This window comes from Girardinichthys multiradiatus, chromosome 7, assembly GCF_021462225.1.
Source record: "Girardinichthys multiradiatus isolate DD_20200921_A chromosome 7, DD_fGirMul_XY1, whole genome shotgun sequence".
NCBI lineage: Eukaryota > Metazoa > Chordata > Actinopteri > Cyprinodontiformes > Goodeidae > Girardinichthys > Girardinichthys multiradiatus.
Genome location: NC_061800.1, coordinates 25,327,682 through 25,344,113, shown reverse-complemented (window position 1 = coordinate 25,344,113; position 16,432 = coordinate 25,327,682). Strand labels below are relative to the sequence as shown.

General features: G+C 39.8%; 1 protein-coding gene across 1 annotated transcript; it reads right to left on the bottom strand.

Annotated features, from left to right (window-relative positions):
• Nucleotides 1–8,860: 8,860 nt before the first annotated feature.
• Nucleotides 8,861–10,872, bottom strand: LOC124871192 (claudin-10-like). Its single transcript, XM_047370290.1, has 5 exons — nucleotides 10,544–10,872; nucleotides 9,780–9,941; nucleotides 9,622–9,703; nucleotides 9,432–9,536; nucleotides 8,861–9,295 (listed from the first exon to the last, which is right to left on the bottom strand). Exons 1-5 carry the CDS (start codon nucleotides 10,761–10,763, stop codon nucleotides 9,139–9,141), a joined length of 726 nt encoding a protein of 241 aa, XP_047226246.1. The 5' UTR covers nucleotides 10,764–10,872; the 3' UTR covers nucleotides 8,861–9,138.
• Between the last annotated feature and the right edge of the window lie 5,560 nt (nucleotides 10,873–16,432).

Sequence of the window (16,432 nt, the reverse complement as noted above, 5' to 3'; positions counted from 1 at the left end):
GAGAGAAGAGAACCTTCCAGAAGGACAACCATCTCTGCATCAACTCACCAATCAGGCCTGTATGGTAGAGTAGCCAGATGAAAGCTACTCCTTAATAAAAGGCACATGGCAGCCTGTCTGGAGTTTGCCAAAAGGCACCTGAAGGACTCTCAGATCATGAGAAACAAAATTCTCTGGTCTGATTACACAAAGATTTGTCATGTTTGGAGGAGACCAGGCACTGCTTATCACCAGGCCAATACCATCCCTACAGTAAAGCATGGTGGTGGCAGCACCATTCTATGGGGATGTTTTTCAAAGCAGAAACTGGCAGACTAGTCAGGATAGAGGGGAAGATGAATGCAGCAATGTACAGAGACATCCTGGATGAAAACCTTCGCCAGTGCATTTATGATCTCAGATTGGAGCGACGGTTCATTTTTCAGCAGGACAACGACCCGAAGCCCATAGCCAAGATCTCAAAGGAGTGGCTTCAGAACCACCCTGTGAATGTCCTGGAGTGGCCCAGCCAGAGTCCAGACTTGAATCTGATGGAACATCTGGAGAGATCTGAAAATAGCTGTGCACACACCTCTCTCATCCAACCTGATGGAGCTTGAGATGTTGTGCAAAGAAGAATAGGCCAAACTGGTCTGTTAAACTTTTGGCGTCATATTGAAGTAAATGTTGACAAATAAATGAAACATGAACTTAAAAAATACAATCACACACATACCTCTCCTGCACATACCTCCCTGCTTTGACCCTTGATTTGTGAAGGGACAACGTCTGGGCCCCTCTTTTTCCAAAGTAAGGTTAACTCAATCAGATATACCAAGAAACTGGTTCATGCATTGAAGACTTATACAGTAAAGCTGGACAGTTTCAAAAAAGCAGGTGTGATCTGCTAAAATGAATGTTTTACATTTGACTGTAGCTTGTAAGCTTTGAGAATTACCTTGTAACTGATTACAGTATGTATTATAATCCTATGTTTAATCAAAATGATCAATTGTGATTACACAAATTCTTAAAACTTCAACTTGTTGAATGTTAGACCCAATCCCAACCAAATTATTTAAGGAAGTGTTCCCTCTGATTACCAGCCCCATTTTAGATATGATTAACCTATCCTTAGTAAAGGGATATGTACCACAGGCTTTTAAGGTAGCTGTAATTAAACCTTTACTTAAGAAACCTTCACTTGATCGACATGACTTGAAAAATTACAGACCTATATCCAATCTTCCATTCTTATCTAAAATTCTTGAGAAAATAGTTGCTAATCAAATGTGTGAGCATTTACACAGCAATGACCTGTTTGAAGAGTTTCATTCAGTCTTCAGAGCTCATCATAGCACTGAAACAGCTCTGCTGAAAGTCACTAATGATATTCTTATGGCCTCAGATAATGGACTTGTGTCTGTTCTGGTTCTGTTAGATCTCAGTGCTGCATTTGATACAGTCAATCACAATATTCTCTTAGAAAGGCTGGAATATGCTGTAGGGATCAGGGGAACAGCGCTAGGCTGGTTTAAATCTTATTTGTCTGACAGATTCCAGTTTGTTCATGTAAATGATAAATCATCTTTAAACTCCAGGGTTAATTGTGGAGTACCACAGGGTTCAGTACTTGGGCCAATTCTCTTTACTATATATATGCTTCCAATAGGTAAAATTATCAGGCAGCATAGGATACATTTTCACTGTTACGCTGATGATACTCAGTTTTACTTATCCATAAATCCTGATGAGCCCAACCAGTTAGATAGACTACAAGCATGTCTTGAAGATATAAAAACTTGGATGACTTTAAATATTTTGCTTCTAAATTCAGACAAGACGGAAGTTGTCGTCTTTGGACCGGAGTCTTTAAAAAAGAAACTGCTTAGTCAATCACTTAACCTGGATTGCATTAAATTGACCTCCGATAATAAAGTGAAAAACCTTGGTGCTATTTTTGACCAGGACATGTCATTTAAATCCCATATTAAACAGGTTTCTAGGATTTCCTTCTTTCACCTCTGGAACATTGCCAAAATTAGAAATATCCTATCCAGGAGTGACGCTGAAAAACTAGTCCATGCATTTGTTACTTCAAGGCTGGACTATTGTAATTTGTTACTATCAGGATGTCTACAAAATGCAGTTAAAAGCCTTCAACTGATTCAAAATGCTGCAGCAAGAGTTCTGATGAAAATTAAAAAAAGAGATCATATTTCTCCTATTTTAGCTTCCCTTCATTGGCTCCCTGTTAAATTTAGAATATAATTTAAAATTCTCCTCCTCACATATAAAGCCCTTAATGATCTAGCTCCATGATAGATCAGAGATCTGATTGTTCCATATGTTCCTAACAGAGTACTTCGTTCTCAGACTGCAGGTTTACTGGTGGTTCCTAGAGTCTCTAGAAGTAGTCTGGGAGGCAGATCCTTTAGTTATCAGGCTCCTCTCCTGTGGAACCAGCTCCCAGCTTTAGTCCGTGAGGCAGACACCCTGTCTACTTTTAAGGCTAGGCTGAAAACTTTCCTTTTTGATAAAGCTTATAGTTAGAGTAGCTTAGGTTATCAGGGAGGGAGCCTTCCTCCCTCCCTGTTGGTTGGAGTAAGGGGGAATCAGGTTTAGCCTAAACCAGCTCAGTTATAGTTGAGGTGCGAACACACCTTCCATTTCTGCTACTTGTATGACCCCTTCTCTTTTCCAATGGTTGTGGATCAGTCTGACAGAGAGAGGTATCCCAATCCTTGTGGTTTTTAGTATAACAATGACCATCAGTGGGACCCTTTGTGAGGTGCCTTGAGACGACATTGTTGTAAATAAGCGCCGTTTAACAAAATAATCTGAACTGAAACTATCTGTGTAGTTATGCTGCTATAGGTTTAGGCTGCTGGAGGACATAACGACCACTTTCAGCCTCTTCGCTACATTCTCACACTACTCTCCAAGTTTGCATTATTTTGCTGTTATTTCAGCTTTTAACTTTGTTCTTTCTTTTCTCTTCCTAGAAGCTACACCTGGCCTGGCTCTGTGTCTACCTGTGACACCTTTCTGGAGAGGGGAATCGTCTGAGCTTCTGCTGGCAAAAACTTAATGCTCACCCTCTATCGATGATCCACATAGCCCTGTCTTTTAGTGTTTAACCCTTTCTCTCTCCTAGACATGGCGATTGACTGAGCTTAACTGTAACAAACTCTATGTGCTCTCTTTCAGACTCTAACCTTGAAAACTGGCTCAGAGTTTATCTGTTCTTTCTTTCTAGGTGAAACAACTAAAGGAGCTACATCCATTAACATTTACTTTTCTTTCCCATAGAAAGTACTCCTGGATCAGTGCTTCTTTGTTCTCTTTGTGTCTCTGCTCTGTTCTCTCAAACCCCCAGTCGGTCGTGGCAGATGGCAGCTCACACTGAGCCTGGTTCTGCTGGAGGTTTCTTCCTGTTAAAAGGGAGTTTTTCCTCTCCGCTGTCGCTACATGCATGCTCAGTATGAGGGATTGCTGCAAAGTCAACACCAGTGACTGTCCACTGTCTCTACATGCTCATCCAGGAGGAGTGAATGCTGCAAGTCACTGACTGGATGCAATCTGCTGGGTTTCCTTAGATAGAAAAACTTTTTATCCAAATTGAATAAAAAGCTAACTCCGACTGCACTGTTCAATTGTTAGGACTAATTGGAATGTATGTACCTGACTGTTGTGAAGTGCCTTGAGACAACATGTGTTGTGAATTGGCGCTATATAAATAAAACTGAATTGAATTGAACTGAATTGAATTAAAAAAGAAGTGTGTCTCATCTATTCTGTCTAGTAGAATGATTTCACATTAGTTTTGTATCACTGGGTCATGTGACCTAAAAGCTATTGAAAAAATCATGATTTGTGATGAAAGAAATGTATAAAAAATAGAAAATGCATTAAAACCAGATAAAAAAATAGTGTGCCTAAACGACATAAAATGGAAAAAAAATTAGTGAGCCTCATGTATCCAGTGTAGTAGAACAATTTCAGATAAATTTTGTGTCAGTACGTCACATGACCTAGAAGCTATTGAAAAACAAATCACAAATTTTGACCAAAACAATTCCTAAAAGATGTAAAAAGATTTAAAATGGAATAAAACTGAGTGTGCCTCATCTATCCAGACTAGTAGAACAATTTCAGACAGTTTGTGTCCATCGGTCACATGACCTGGAAGCTATTGATGAAAAATGCTAATTTTGGACCAAAACAATTCCTAAAAAATGTAAAAAGATTTAAAATGGAATAAAAATGAAAGTGCCTCATCTATCCAGTCTATTAGAACAATTTCAGACAGATTTTGTGTCAGTACGTCACATGACCTGGAAGCTATTGAAGAAAAATCACAATTTCTGGACAAAACAAATTCTTGAAAAATATAAAAAGGCTTAAAATGGAATAAAAAAAGAGTGTGCCTCCTTCCAGTCTATTTGGATGATTTATGAATGATTTTGTGGCAACTGGTCACATGACCTGCAAGCTACTGAAGAAAAATAGTGAATTATAAAATACAAAAATTATTAAAAAATAGGAAATGCATTTAAATCAGAAAAGAATGAGTGTGCCTCCTGCTTCCAGTCTATTTGGATGATTTATGATTGACTTTGTGTCACTTGTTCTCAAGGCACGAAAGTTATAATTTTGTTTTTCCCCCGGGTGTTTGGTTCCGACATTTATTGACGGTCCCTAAGGGAACCACAGTGTGTAGGAGCAGCGAGACGGCAGAGGACGGTTGCCCGAAATCAACCTGCCCGTGCCGGCCCAAATAGGAGGCTGACGCCGCTGAATCCGCGGAGCTTGTATATCCAATATCCAACTTCAAACTAACTTCACCGCGGTACTACACCACCGACGCACATCTTGCCCATGGCGCACAAAACCAAACATTACACATGACCCACACAAATACAGGCCTCCTTCGCGAAGCGCGTAGGACACAAGAATAGCAACATCGCGCCATGCACCTGAAGGTCACAAACATGCCACAGCAGCGCGAGACACACACACACACACACACAGCCATTGCTGAGGCAATGGACACTGGCATAGTCAGGAGCACTTTTACTATTGTATGTAGCCTACATTTGGGAAGAAAAGGCGCCACCAGCCGGATGTAAAAAAGTAAACTAACCAATTAAATTTTAGTTTAGGGCGCACATGCGCTCACCCTTACAGCACACAGTTGTACGTGCAGGTGTCATGCCCAACCCGTGTCTATGTTTTGTGCTTGTGTTTTTGTTTATTTGCTTAGTATGGTCCTTCTGTTCTGTGTTATGTTAATTGGTCTCACTCCCCCTATCTCCATGCAGTCTGTTCCACACCTGTTCTTTTATTCCTTGATTACCTGGTCTTGTTCATGTGTTTTCCCTGCATTTCCTGTTTGCATTTAAGTTCCTTTGTTGCCTTAGTTTCCCTCTGGTTCGTCATGTTAGATGTCTTGCTAGACAGTGTCATAGCCATGCCTGGTCTTGTCTGCTACATTGTATCCTGGCCTGGTTCTATTTTCCTTGGTCCTGGCTGCCCTGCTTAGGTTCCGAGTGAGAGCAAATAAATCTCAACTTACTTTCAGTCGTCTTGCTCCTGGCATCTCCTTACTTGCACATTGGTCCTACTTAAAACCCGCATCATGACAGCAGATGGTTTTGACACAAAAGAACATTTCCTAATTTTATTTAGTTTGGTAAGAAATCAATAAAAAGTAAAATAATTTGAATAGATTTTTTTTCTTTTTAAATTAAAGAAAAATCTCAAGGAACGCACAGTGCGGTCATGCCAGCTATACAGGTCCTTCTCAAAAAATTAGCATATTGTGATAAAGTTAATTATTTTCTATAATGTAATGATGAAAATTTAACATTCATATATTTTAGATTCATTGCACACTGACTAAAATATTTCAAGTCTTTTATTGTCTTAATATGGATGATTTTGGCATACAGCTCATGAAAACCCAAAATTCCTATCTCACAAAATTAGTATATTTCATCCGACCAATAAAAGAAAAGTGTTTTTAATATAAAAAACGTCAACCTTCAAATAATCATGTACAGTTATGCACTCAATACTTGGTCGGGAATCCTTTTGCAGAAATGACTGCTTCAATGCGGCGTGGCATGGAGGCAATCAGCCTGTGGCACTGCTGAGGTCTTATGGAGGCCCAGGATGCTTCGATAGCGGCCTTTAGCTCATTCAGAGTGTTGGGTCTTGAGTCTCTCAACGTTCTCTTCACAATATCCCACAGATTCTCTATGGGGTTCAGGTCAGGAGAGTTGGCAGGCCAATTGAGCACAGTGATACCATGGTCAGTAAACCATTTACCAGTGGTTTTGGCACTGTGAGCAGGTGCCAGGTCGTGCTGAAAAATGAAATCTTCATCTCCCTAAAGCCTTTCAGCAGATGGAAGCAAGAAGTGCTCCAAAATCTCCTGATAGCTAGCTGCATTGACCCTGCCCTTGATAAAACACAGTGGACCAACACCAGCAGCTGACACGGCACCCCAGACCATCACTGACTGTGGGTACTGGACACTGGACTTCTGGCATTTTGGCATTTCCTTCTCCCCAGTCTTCCTCCAGACTCTGGCACCTTGATTTCCGAATGACATGCAGAATTTGCTTTCATCCGAAAAAAGTACTTTGGACCACTGAGCAACAGTCCAGTGCTGCTTCTCTGTAGCCCAGGACTGGGGAATGTGGCACCTGTAGCCCATTTCCTGCACACGCCTGTGCACGGTGGCTCTGGATGTTTCTACTCCAGACTCAGTCCACTGGTTCCGCAGGTCCCCCAAGGTCTGGAATCGGCCCTTCTCCACAATCTTCCTCAGGGTCTGGTCACCTCTTCTCGTTGTGCAGCGTTTTCTGCCACACTTTTTCCTTCCCACAGACTTCCCACTGAGGTGCCTTGATACAGCACTCTGGGAACAGCCTATTCGTTCAGAAATTTCTTTCTGTGTCTTACCCTCTTGCTTGAGGGTGTCAATAGTGGCCTTCTGGACAGCAGTCAGGTCGGCAGTCTTACCCATGATTGGGGTTTTGAGTGATGAACCAGGCTGGGAGTTTTAAAGGCCTCAGGAATCTTTTGCAGGTGTTTAGAGTTAACTCGTTGATTCAGATGATTAGGTTCATAGCTCGTTTAGAGACCCTTTTAATGATATGCTAATTTTGTGAGATAGGAATTTTGGGTTTTCATGAGCTGTATGCCAAAATCATCTGTATTAAGACAATAAAAGACCTGAAATATTTCAGTTAGTGTGCAATGAATCTAAAATATATGAATGTTAAATTTTCATCATGACATTATGGAAAATAATGAACTTTATCACAATATGCTAATTTTTTGAGAAGGACCTGTATAGGACGGCCTTATCCGTATGTTGCAAAGATATATAAAGTTCCCCTAAACTGTGGCTCACATTTGCAGCGAAGAGCCAATTTCTGAATGTATACAGAACTTTGGACTGGATTCATACTGCTATAAGGGCTCCATCTGTAAATGAATATGCTTCTGTGAATAGAAAGCATTTTCATTCAATATATGTGCAACCTATTTGTAAAACGCAAATGTGTCTCACAAATTCAATGGCACGTTGGCCTCTTCAACTTATAATTCCTTTATAATAATAAAAATAACTAGAAATTTCAGAAGAAATTTAAACGGGGCCTGCCTCTTGGTGCGTGCTTCTCGGACCAAAGCCAAACTGGTTGAGTTAGGCTTAGCTCGCATCAGGTTTGAGGGTAGAAGGCAAAGATATTCACCTAGACCTGTTCTTGTTTCACCTTACTTTGCAATGGCATTCCATGCCTCCTTGCCATGGCAGGCCCCAATAAATATACTATATAAACAATCCAGTTTAGATGTGGATAATAATAGGTGACTCTTTGCAATGGCATTGAAGACAGTGAAGCAAGCCCATTCACTGCCCCCCCTTTATTGCTATGGTAGGCCTTAACTAAGGAATGTTGAGGCTTTTATTTTGTAAACATTAATACATTTTATTTTGAAAGGATAAAGTAGATCTATTTCCATCACTGAGTCCCAGCAGTAGTGTTAAGACCAATGTTTCAATTGTCCCTGTTTAAAATATGAAGGCCTTTATTTTATAGAGTATGTGTCACGGTGTGTCTCTTGGTTCTGTATTTGTTTACGTTTTAGTTAGGTGGTTGCTGTCCAGTATTATTAGTCTTTAAGTTCCCATTCTGGTGTCTTATTTTTTAGGTTATGTTCAGTTTATTATATGTGGTTTTGATTCTGTAATTAGTTACGTTTAGTCAGGTGTTTTTTTTTTCGTGTTATTGTTTGGTTAGTCCTCGTTTCTGGGTTCTGTTTCCTAGGTTCTCTTCTGTTGACTGTGTTTGTATTATTATTATTATTATTATTTATTATAGATATGTTCCCCCCGTGCTCTGGTCCCTGGGTGTGTTTACAGTTTTGTTCTTCATCTAGCTCCTCCATGTCCTCATTTGTCCCTATCTGGTTCACCTGCTCTCTCTGCTTCCCTGCCTCCTTGTCTCACCTGTTCCCTGTTCCTCTGATTACCTGCCCTATTGTTTCATGTCCACCTTTGTCTGTATTTAATTTTGCCTTTGTCCTTTGTTCCACGCGGTGTCGTTATGTCTCTTCCATGTCCTCGTGAGATGTTTCTTTGGATTTCGTTCTTGCTCCGGATCCTGTTTAGTTCTAGTTTTGAAATTGCCTTGAAATCAGGATTATCTTGTCATCCAGCACCTTGCCTGCATGTAAGTGGACTCTCTTAAATTAAAGAAGGAGTTTCGAACCCACTCTGCTTTTCTCCATGCTTGTCTGCCTTTTTGGTCTATCACACAAAGATACAACACAGAGAATTTTGACAATAATTGATCAGAATGGCTCCTTTTTGGACCAGTTTTATTGTTTTTTTTTATTCAGAACCTATAAAAGGCATAAAAAAGATCACTGAGCGAACCATATCAGAAAACCTTAAAAGTAACATGCCTTAAAAAAATCTAATAGTTTAAAACTAAAATCCTGGTGAGGCACAAATCTGTATCATTAACCTCTGCAGCTGTTAGACTGAGCCCACCACTGCTGCTGCATCTTACATGCTGAGGGTAAAACACTTAAACTCCACCAAATGCTTTAGGTGAAAGGGATTTGGATTCACCTCTCTTACACGTATACATTTTTATCAAAGTGTTGCATCCTGGAGGAGCTGCTGTTATCTGCCGCCGGCCTTTCGTTTACAGGCTTCGCCTGCCCTCTCGTGTAGGCGGTGATATGGGAATGTGAGGCAGTCTGTCTGTAGATATAATTTGCCTTACTGTGGCTGCAAAGAGAAAAAGCGCAGCTTCATCTTTACAAGGCAAACTCCTTTAGGGCTAACAAACATGAATCACATAGAGGTTGCTTTAAAAAATATTCTAATGCAAGATGCAAACAGAAAAAGGGTTGCAGACACTAACCTTCTTGAAAAAGAATCTGCAACTGAGAAGCAGAAGACACTGCCTCCCAGAATACAGAGGATACCACCTGCCCAGCCGATGAAGAGAGCAGCTCCCAGCTCATACCTGAAAACGCACAAAGATAATTTAAAATTATGTCTCTCAGTTGTCTTTGTTGAAGAACACATAAAACCTTCATTATAAAACTCACTTCTGAGACATAAACATTGGGTCAAAAAACTCTGTTGTTATCCGATGTGCATAGAGAGAACAGGCAGAAAGTGAGCAGACTCCTGAGGAGAAGAAAAAACGAGTGACTAAACAGCTTCAAGGAAAATTCTGCTGCTGAGAATGATTATCTGCACTTACCACTAAGAATAAATTCTATACTAGCAAAGCAGGCGATCCTGGCTTTATTCTTCTCACTTCCTCCAATTTTGGTGCATTTCATCCCAACCAGGGCAAACACAGAACCGAAAAAGCCCAAGAAGATGGCTGTGATCATCAATCCCCTGCAAGCCTGGATGTAACCTGCAAAACAAAAGCAAAGCAGACCTGTTTACAATCTAACGAGCCTTCTGTCTTCATTTGGTGCTTTTCCTTTTCATGTTAAAACACAGCAAGTTACTGACTTTCTAAACTGTATTTACACATAAAGCAAGAAGAACAATTTGTTACAGATGACCACTACTGTTTCCAGGTACTTTGTGGCATTGTGGTGACTTTGGTGGTATGAAATTTGTCACCAGGATCAGCTTTGGAGGCTAAGATTACCTCTAAAGTAAACCCATTAAAGTAGTCATCCGTGGCCAAAACTGCCTGAGGCACCCTTATGGCTTTCAAGCTCCAAGAACAAAGGGTAAACATTGACACATTTGGGGGTAAATGGGAGTTTCATTGAAAACTTTCTTTGGGTGTCATGATATCTTTTATGGTGGCAATGAACTTGAACTTCAATTTTTTGACAAAGTTGTGAACAAGAAAATGAGCTGATGTTTAACCATTTGTAAAGCACTAGGCAAAAGGTTGAATAAACATTTGAGCTGCTTATAAATCAAATTAAAATTGTTGAACATGAGGTATGAGAGCAGTTAAATTGAATAACAGATCATCTTTAAAAAAAAAGATCTGACCATCCAGTGCCAGCATTGATGGAAAGTCTCTGCAGTTGGAGATCCCTGTTGAATCAGTCACACAGTGCTTCCACAGATTGGCAAAGAAGGAAGACGAGGTAATTACAGATCCATCGTCTGAGGAGACCTTCCAGTCGTCCATCGACACGGTGGAAGACTCCAGTATCCAGCCCGACGTAGCTAAAACAAAGGCTATGATCTCCTGAAACATGCTGCCCATCTTGCAGGGATGACGTCTTCACACCGCCTGCAATGTTAATTCAGCTGGCAGGGGCTAAAAATAATGAATCGTTCTCTGGCTGGGTAAATGACTTGGAAAAGGTACTTTTGCTCTGCCTGAATTTGTTCAATGGATGGTGAAAGCTTGATAGTTAATGTGTTGTGGACAGTTATATTCTAAAGGGCGGAGTTTGGACCTAAACATCAACAGGTAGCCAATGGTCAGTCCTCTCACACAATCATTGTGACTCAGAGCTTCACTGATTGGGATTAAAACTGGAGAACATAGATAGTTTGTGAAGCTGTTAATAAGGACGTTTATGGAAAAGTTATAAAGCAGAAGCAAATTTCCATCAATGAGAAAAAAAAGCATCTGGGCAGCTGTGAAACTGCTTCTTGTATTATATCGAACTTTGTCAGTATTCAGTTATCGTTTTTTCTCCAAGAGAATATAAATGTCACCTTCCCTTTATCACCTTGCAGAAGGACCTTTGATTAATGCTCAACTTAAGTGTTTCAGCTTCCTCTTAGACCTAAAAACCAGGTTTTAGATGAATTATTAACATTCTGTCTCTGATTTCCATTACAAACAGATGAGTTATACTGTCAGTTCAACGAAATGAGATGTTGAGATTATCAGCAATGTTCCGAACATAAAATAACAGACGCTGTTTAATGCCAAACAATGGATTTATATTGCTTTGTTGTGAATCAGAGCGCCATCTTGTGGGTAGATACTGCAAGCAACATTTCATCACTGAGTTCTGTATATATACAGGGATTGGACAATGAAACTGAAACACCTGTCATTTTAGTGTGGGAGGTTTTATGGCTAAATTGGACCAGCCTGGTAGCCAGTCTTTATTGATTGCACATTGCACCAGTAAGAGCAGAGTGTAAAGGTTCAATTAGCAGGGTAAGAGCACAGTTTTGCTAAAAATATTGAAATGCACACAACATTATGGGTGACATACCAGAGTTCAAAAGAGGACAAATTGTTGGTGCACGTCTTGCTGGCGCATCTGTGACCAAGACAGCAAGTCTTTGTGATGTATCAAGAGCCACGGTATCCAGGGTAATGTCAGCATAACAACAAGAAAGTCGAACCACATCCAACAGGATTAACTGTGGACGCAAGAGGAAGCTGTCTGAAAGGGATGTTCGGGTGCTAACCCGGATTGTATCCAAAAAACATAAAACCACGGCTGCCCAAATCACGGCAGAATTAAATGTGCACCTCAACTCTCCTGTTTCCACCAGAACTGTCCGTCGGGAGCTCCACAGGGTCAATATACACGGCCGGGCTGCTATAGCCAAACCTTTGGTCACTCATGCCAATGCCAAACGTCGGTTTCAATGGTGCAAGGAGCGCAAATCTTGGGCTGTGGACAATGTGAAACATGTATTGTTCTCTGATGAGTCCACCTTTACTGTTTTCCCCACATCCAGGAGAGTTACGGTGTGGAGAAGACCCAAAGAAGCGTACCACCCAGACTGTTGCATGCCCAGAGTGAAGCATGGGGGTGGATCAGTGATGGTTTGGGCTGCCATATCATGGCATTCCCTTGGCCCAATACTTGTGCTAGATGGGCGCGTCACTGCCAAGGACTACCAAACCATTCTTGAGGACCATGTGCATCCAATGGTTCAAACATTGTATCCTGAAGACGGCGCCATGTATCAGGATGACAATGCACCAATACACACAGCAAGACTGGTGAAAGATTGATTTGATGAACATGAAAGTGAAGTTGAACATCTCCCATGGCCTGCACAGTCACCAGATCTAAATATTATTGAGCCACTTTGGGGTGTTTTGGAGGAGCGAGTCAGGAAATGTTTTCCTCCACCAGTATCACGTAGTGACCTGGCCACTATCCTGCAAGAAGAATGGCTTAAAATCCCTCTGACCACTGTGCAGGACTTGTATATGTCATTCCCTAGACGAATTGACGCTGTATTGGCCGCAAAAGGAGGCCCTACGCCATACTAATAAATTATTGTGGTCTAAAACCAGGTGTTTCAGTTTCATTGTCCAACCCCTGTATATTTTACTTCATATTGGGCTCTTATGAGCACTCTGAGCTTTTAATCATCAAAATGAAGTGATCATGTACTGTGCCAGAAGTCCACATGTAATTTAATCTCTTGTTGTTAGAGATTGAGGAGTGTTGGGTAATCCTGGAAGAAAAGATGTTAGGGGCAGATGTTCTTTTAGCAGGACAACAACCCTAAACATATAGCCAGAGCTGTAGACCATACTGGTCAACAAAAACGTTGTGGAGAAATTTGGAGCAGGGTTAGGTTACAAAATAATTTCTCAAGCTTTGAACTTGTCATGGAGCTCCGTATGGCACAACTGCTAACCTACCAAGAAATGACCGTCCACCTAAACTCACAAGACAAGCAAGGAGAGCATGATTAGACAAGCAACCAAAAGGTCCATAGTAGCTCTGGAGGAGCTGCAGAGAACCACAGATCAGAAAGTAGAATGTGGTCACAGGACAACTATTATTCATGCACTCCACAATTCTGGCCTTTATAGATGAGTGAAGAAAGAAGAATGCCTTTATTGTAAAAGGCCATTTAAATCATAAAAAGTCCCGTTTGGCTCAGTCCATGTAGGGGACAAAGGGAACACATGTGGAAGAAAGTGCTCTGGTCAGATGAGACTATACTTTTTTGGGGCACAAGAGTAAAGAGGTCTGAATACATATCCACATTCACATTTTTCAGATTTGTATCTGTAAAAAATGTTGAAAACATAATTATTTTTTCATGTATTGTCCTATAAATACATTGAAGTTTGTGGTTTTAATGTGACAAAAAGTGGAAAAGTTCAGTCGCTGTAAATACTTTTGCAAAGCACTGCAACAAGTCTGAGACCGGGGCAGCTTAAGGAAAGGGCCGCTGACACAAGATCAGTGTAGTGATACCGTTTTAAAAACAAGTCTTAAAAAAATTTATATTTTATGTGTATTGTTTGAAATAAGTGTGGCTGAATCATGATTGTGGTTTTCTGCATTAAACAAAACTGTAACACAGAATAATGGATTAATGTAACCAATAAAAAAACTTTTTTGTCTAGCCAGTAATAATACTGATAGACTGATGCTCTTTAACTGCATTTTATGAACATGTTTTAATTTAAATGTCAACTTTTTGAGCTAAAGGTTTCAACTAAAGTCCAAAATTTTACAAAAAAGCAAATGCTGTAAGTGCCTAAATTAAACCGGTAATGTAATTAGCTCAACTTTATGTATGACTGGTGTATCATTAACCAAGCTATGTGTTACTTACTTTCCACCAAGGCTCTAAAACACTCACAGTTTGATATGTCTGACAAAAAGATTACACATTTACCACGTTTAAAACATGAGCTTCCGTCTAGAGAATAATCAAATCACTTTATTTGCAGTCCTAATTTCTTTCAGTTTTTTAAAAAACGTCTTAGTTTGAAATCAGAATACAGTACATTTTTGAATAAAATTTTGTAAGAAAACATAGACAATGGATCGTTTTTCATTTCTGACAAATTAACGAAGAACAAAGAAGTCATTAGTAGAGATATCACATATCAGGTTTGTTTTTACACAAAAAATCCATTTAATATAAATCAACATAATTACTTAACATTTACAATGTAAGAGCTCACCTTGTCCATTAATTATTGGACTCCTATGTTCTATGCTGTTGCAATTTTAGTTTGAAAAAACAGATTTGGATAAACTATTAGTGTTGAACTGATATTTGCTTAAATGGTGATGGTGTCTAATAAGACAGACACTCTGAATGGTTACACAGTTTAACATTATTTTATAATAAAGGTTTTTAATAGAGCTAAATATGAAAGGCTGACCTAGATAATCTGTTTTTATCTTCTGTGCACAGTGAACCATTGACTTACCTTCAAGCTGTAAGAAGGCATGATGAGGTCTGCAGTGTAAAGCTCCCATGGCATTCCCAGCACAGTTGTTCCACAGACCCTGGAGCACCCAGGTGGCTGTAATGACCGAGGATGCCCGACTTGTGGCCCTCTATTCATTGGACACCGTGGCGCCGATGGTGGTGCAGAGTCCGGGCAGGCCGCTAAGGAAAGCCAGAATCTGCCAGACTGTCATTTGTCAATTGAACATGCGCCTGTAAACTTGCAATAGTGATAGTATATTCAAAGTTTCCATGCATGAATTAAACTATCACCATCATGCATGCACAGACAGGGGTCAGTTTGTTTTTCTATTTGTCCATTAATAAGTGCACTATGGTTTTTAAATTTCGCTGGTGACAGATTAGTACAGAAAGTTTGAACAAAAAAAATGCATGGATTGCACATCTAGAGACTAGAACTTTTTTTTCCCCATTCTTTGAATATAGCTCAAGGTCAGTTAGATTGGACGGAGAGTGTATGCGAACATAAAGTCTTGTCACATATTCTCCATTGAATTTAGGTCTGGACTTTAACTAGGCCATTTTAATACATGGATATGCTTTAATATTATCATTCTATTGTAGATCTGACCATATGTTTAGGGTTGTTGTCCAGTTGGAAGGTGAAGCTCTGCTCCAGTCTCAAGTCTTTTACAGCTTCTAACAGATTTTCTTCCAGAACTGCCCTATATTTACCTCCATCTAGCTTCCCATCAAATCTCACCAACTTAACTGTCCCTGCAGGAGAAAATGATCTCAATCGGGCTGCCCAATATATAACGCATATATTATCATTGTAAAATCTATGTGTGCAATATTCATATCACAAACGCCTGTTTGGAGTGCACTAACTGTTGAGTAATACATTCAAAGTGTTATAAACTTGCATTTTATGTGCTATTGTAACATTTAGCCAGTTGGACAGAGTCTCAGAGCAGCAGATGCTCACACCACACATAGATGATCTTATTCAAAATGTTAAAGGTCACAGAGTGACAAAAGCAAAGATGAGAACAAGAGGAAAGAAGAAAATAGGCGTGTTGTTTTTGATATTGTTATTGCAATATTTCTCAATATTATCGCCAATGCAGATTTTCTAACATCAAGCATTCCTAACCACCGTGTTTCACTGTGGGGATGGTAGTTCAGGTTCACGTGCTGCGTTTCTTTTCTGCCACATGTAACATTTTACATGTGGTCTGATTTGACCAGAGCACCGTCTTCCACATGTTTGCTGTGTCTCCTACATGACTAGTAGCAAGCAAGAGTGGCTTTCTACTTGTCACTCTTTCACAAAAGCCAGTGTGGTTTAAGTACACATATAATAATTGTCCTGGCAGCCATAATCAGAAAGCTACTTTGACTTTTGTTATATTTATTTTTTACGTTTTCTTTGCCATTTTTGTCACAATAGCACCCAAATTTTTTCCAGAAAAACCCAAATTCTGATTTACAAAATGAAGAGAGGAATATTTGGGGTGGGACTGTGTGATAATATATATATATATATATATATATTTTTATATCTATTTAATATTGCAAAGAATTCAGACCTCTACAGTACAGTTGATCTACAGCCGACTGGTGGTGAAATATCTAATTACATTCAATAATTACAAAATTCCCATTTCAGCTCTGAGGAATCAGATAGAAGAGGTAGTTAAACTGTTAAGGCGTGAATATAAGTGATGTTGCATTTTTTTCATTTTTGATACAAACCTTTTACCTTTGGAAAAATAGCAT

What these genes read in the sequence shown, in the direction of transcription:
- LOC124871192 (XM_047370290.1), bottom strand. Translation starts at nt 10,763, where the DNA reads ATGGGCAGCATGTTTCAGGAGATCATAGCCTTTGTTTTAGCTACGTCG. An exon ending in ATCAATGCTGGCACTGGATG is followed by an intron (nt 9,942 to 10,543) that starts GTCAGATCTTTT and finishes TTTGTTTTGCAG; the next exon opens with GTTACATCCAGGCTTGCAGG. An exon ending in CCAATGTTTATGTCTCAGAA is followed by an intron (nt 9,537 to 9,621) that starts GTGAGTTTTATA and finishes GTGCGTTTTCAG; the next exon opens with GTATGAGCTGGGAGCTGCTC.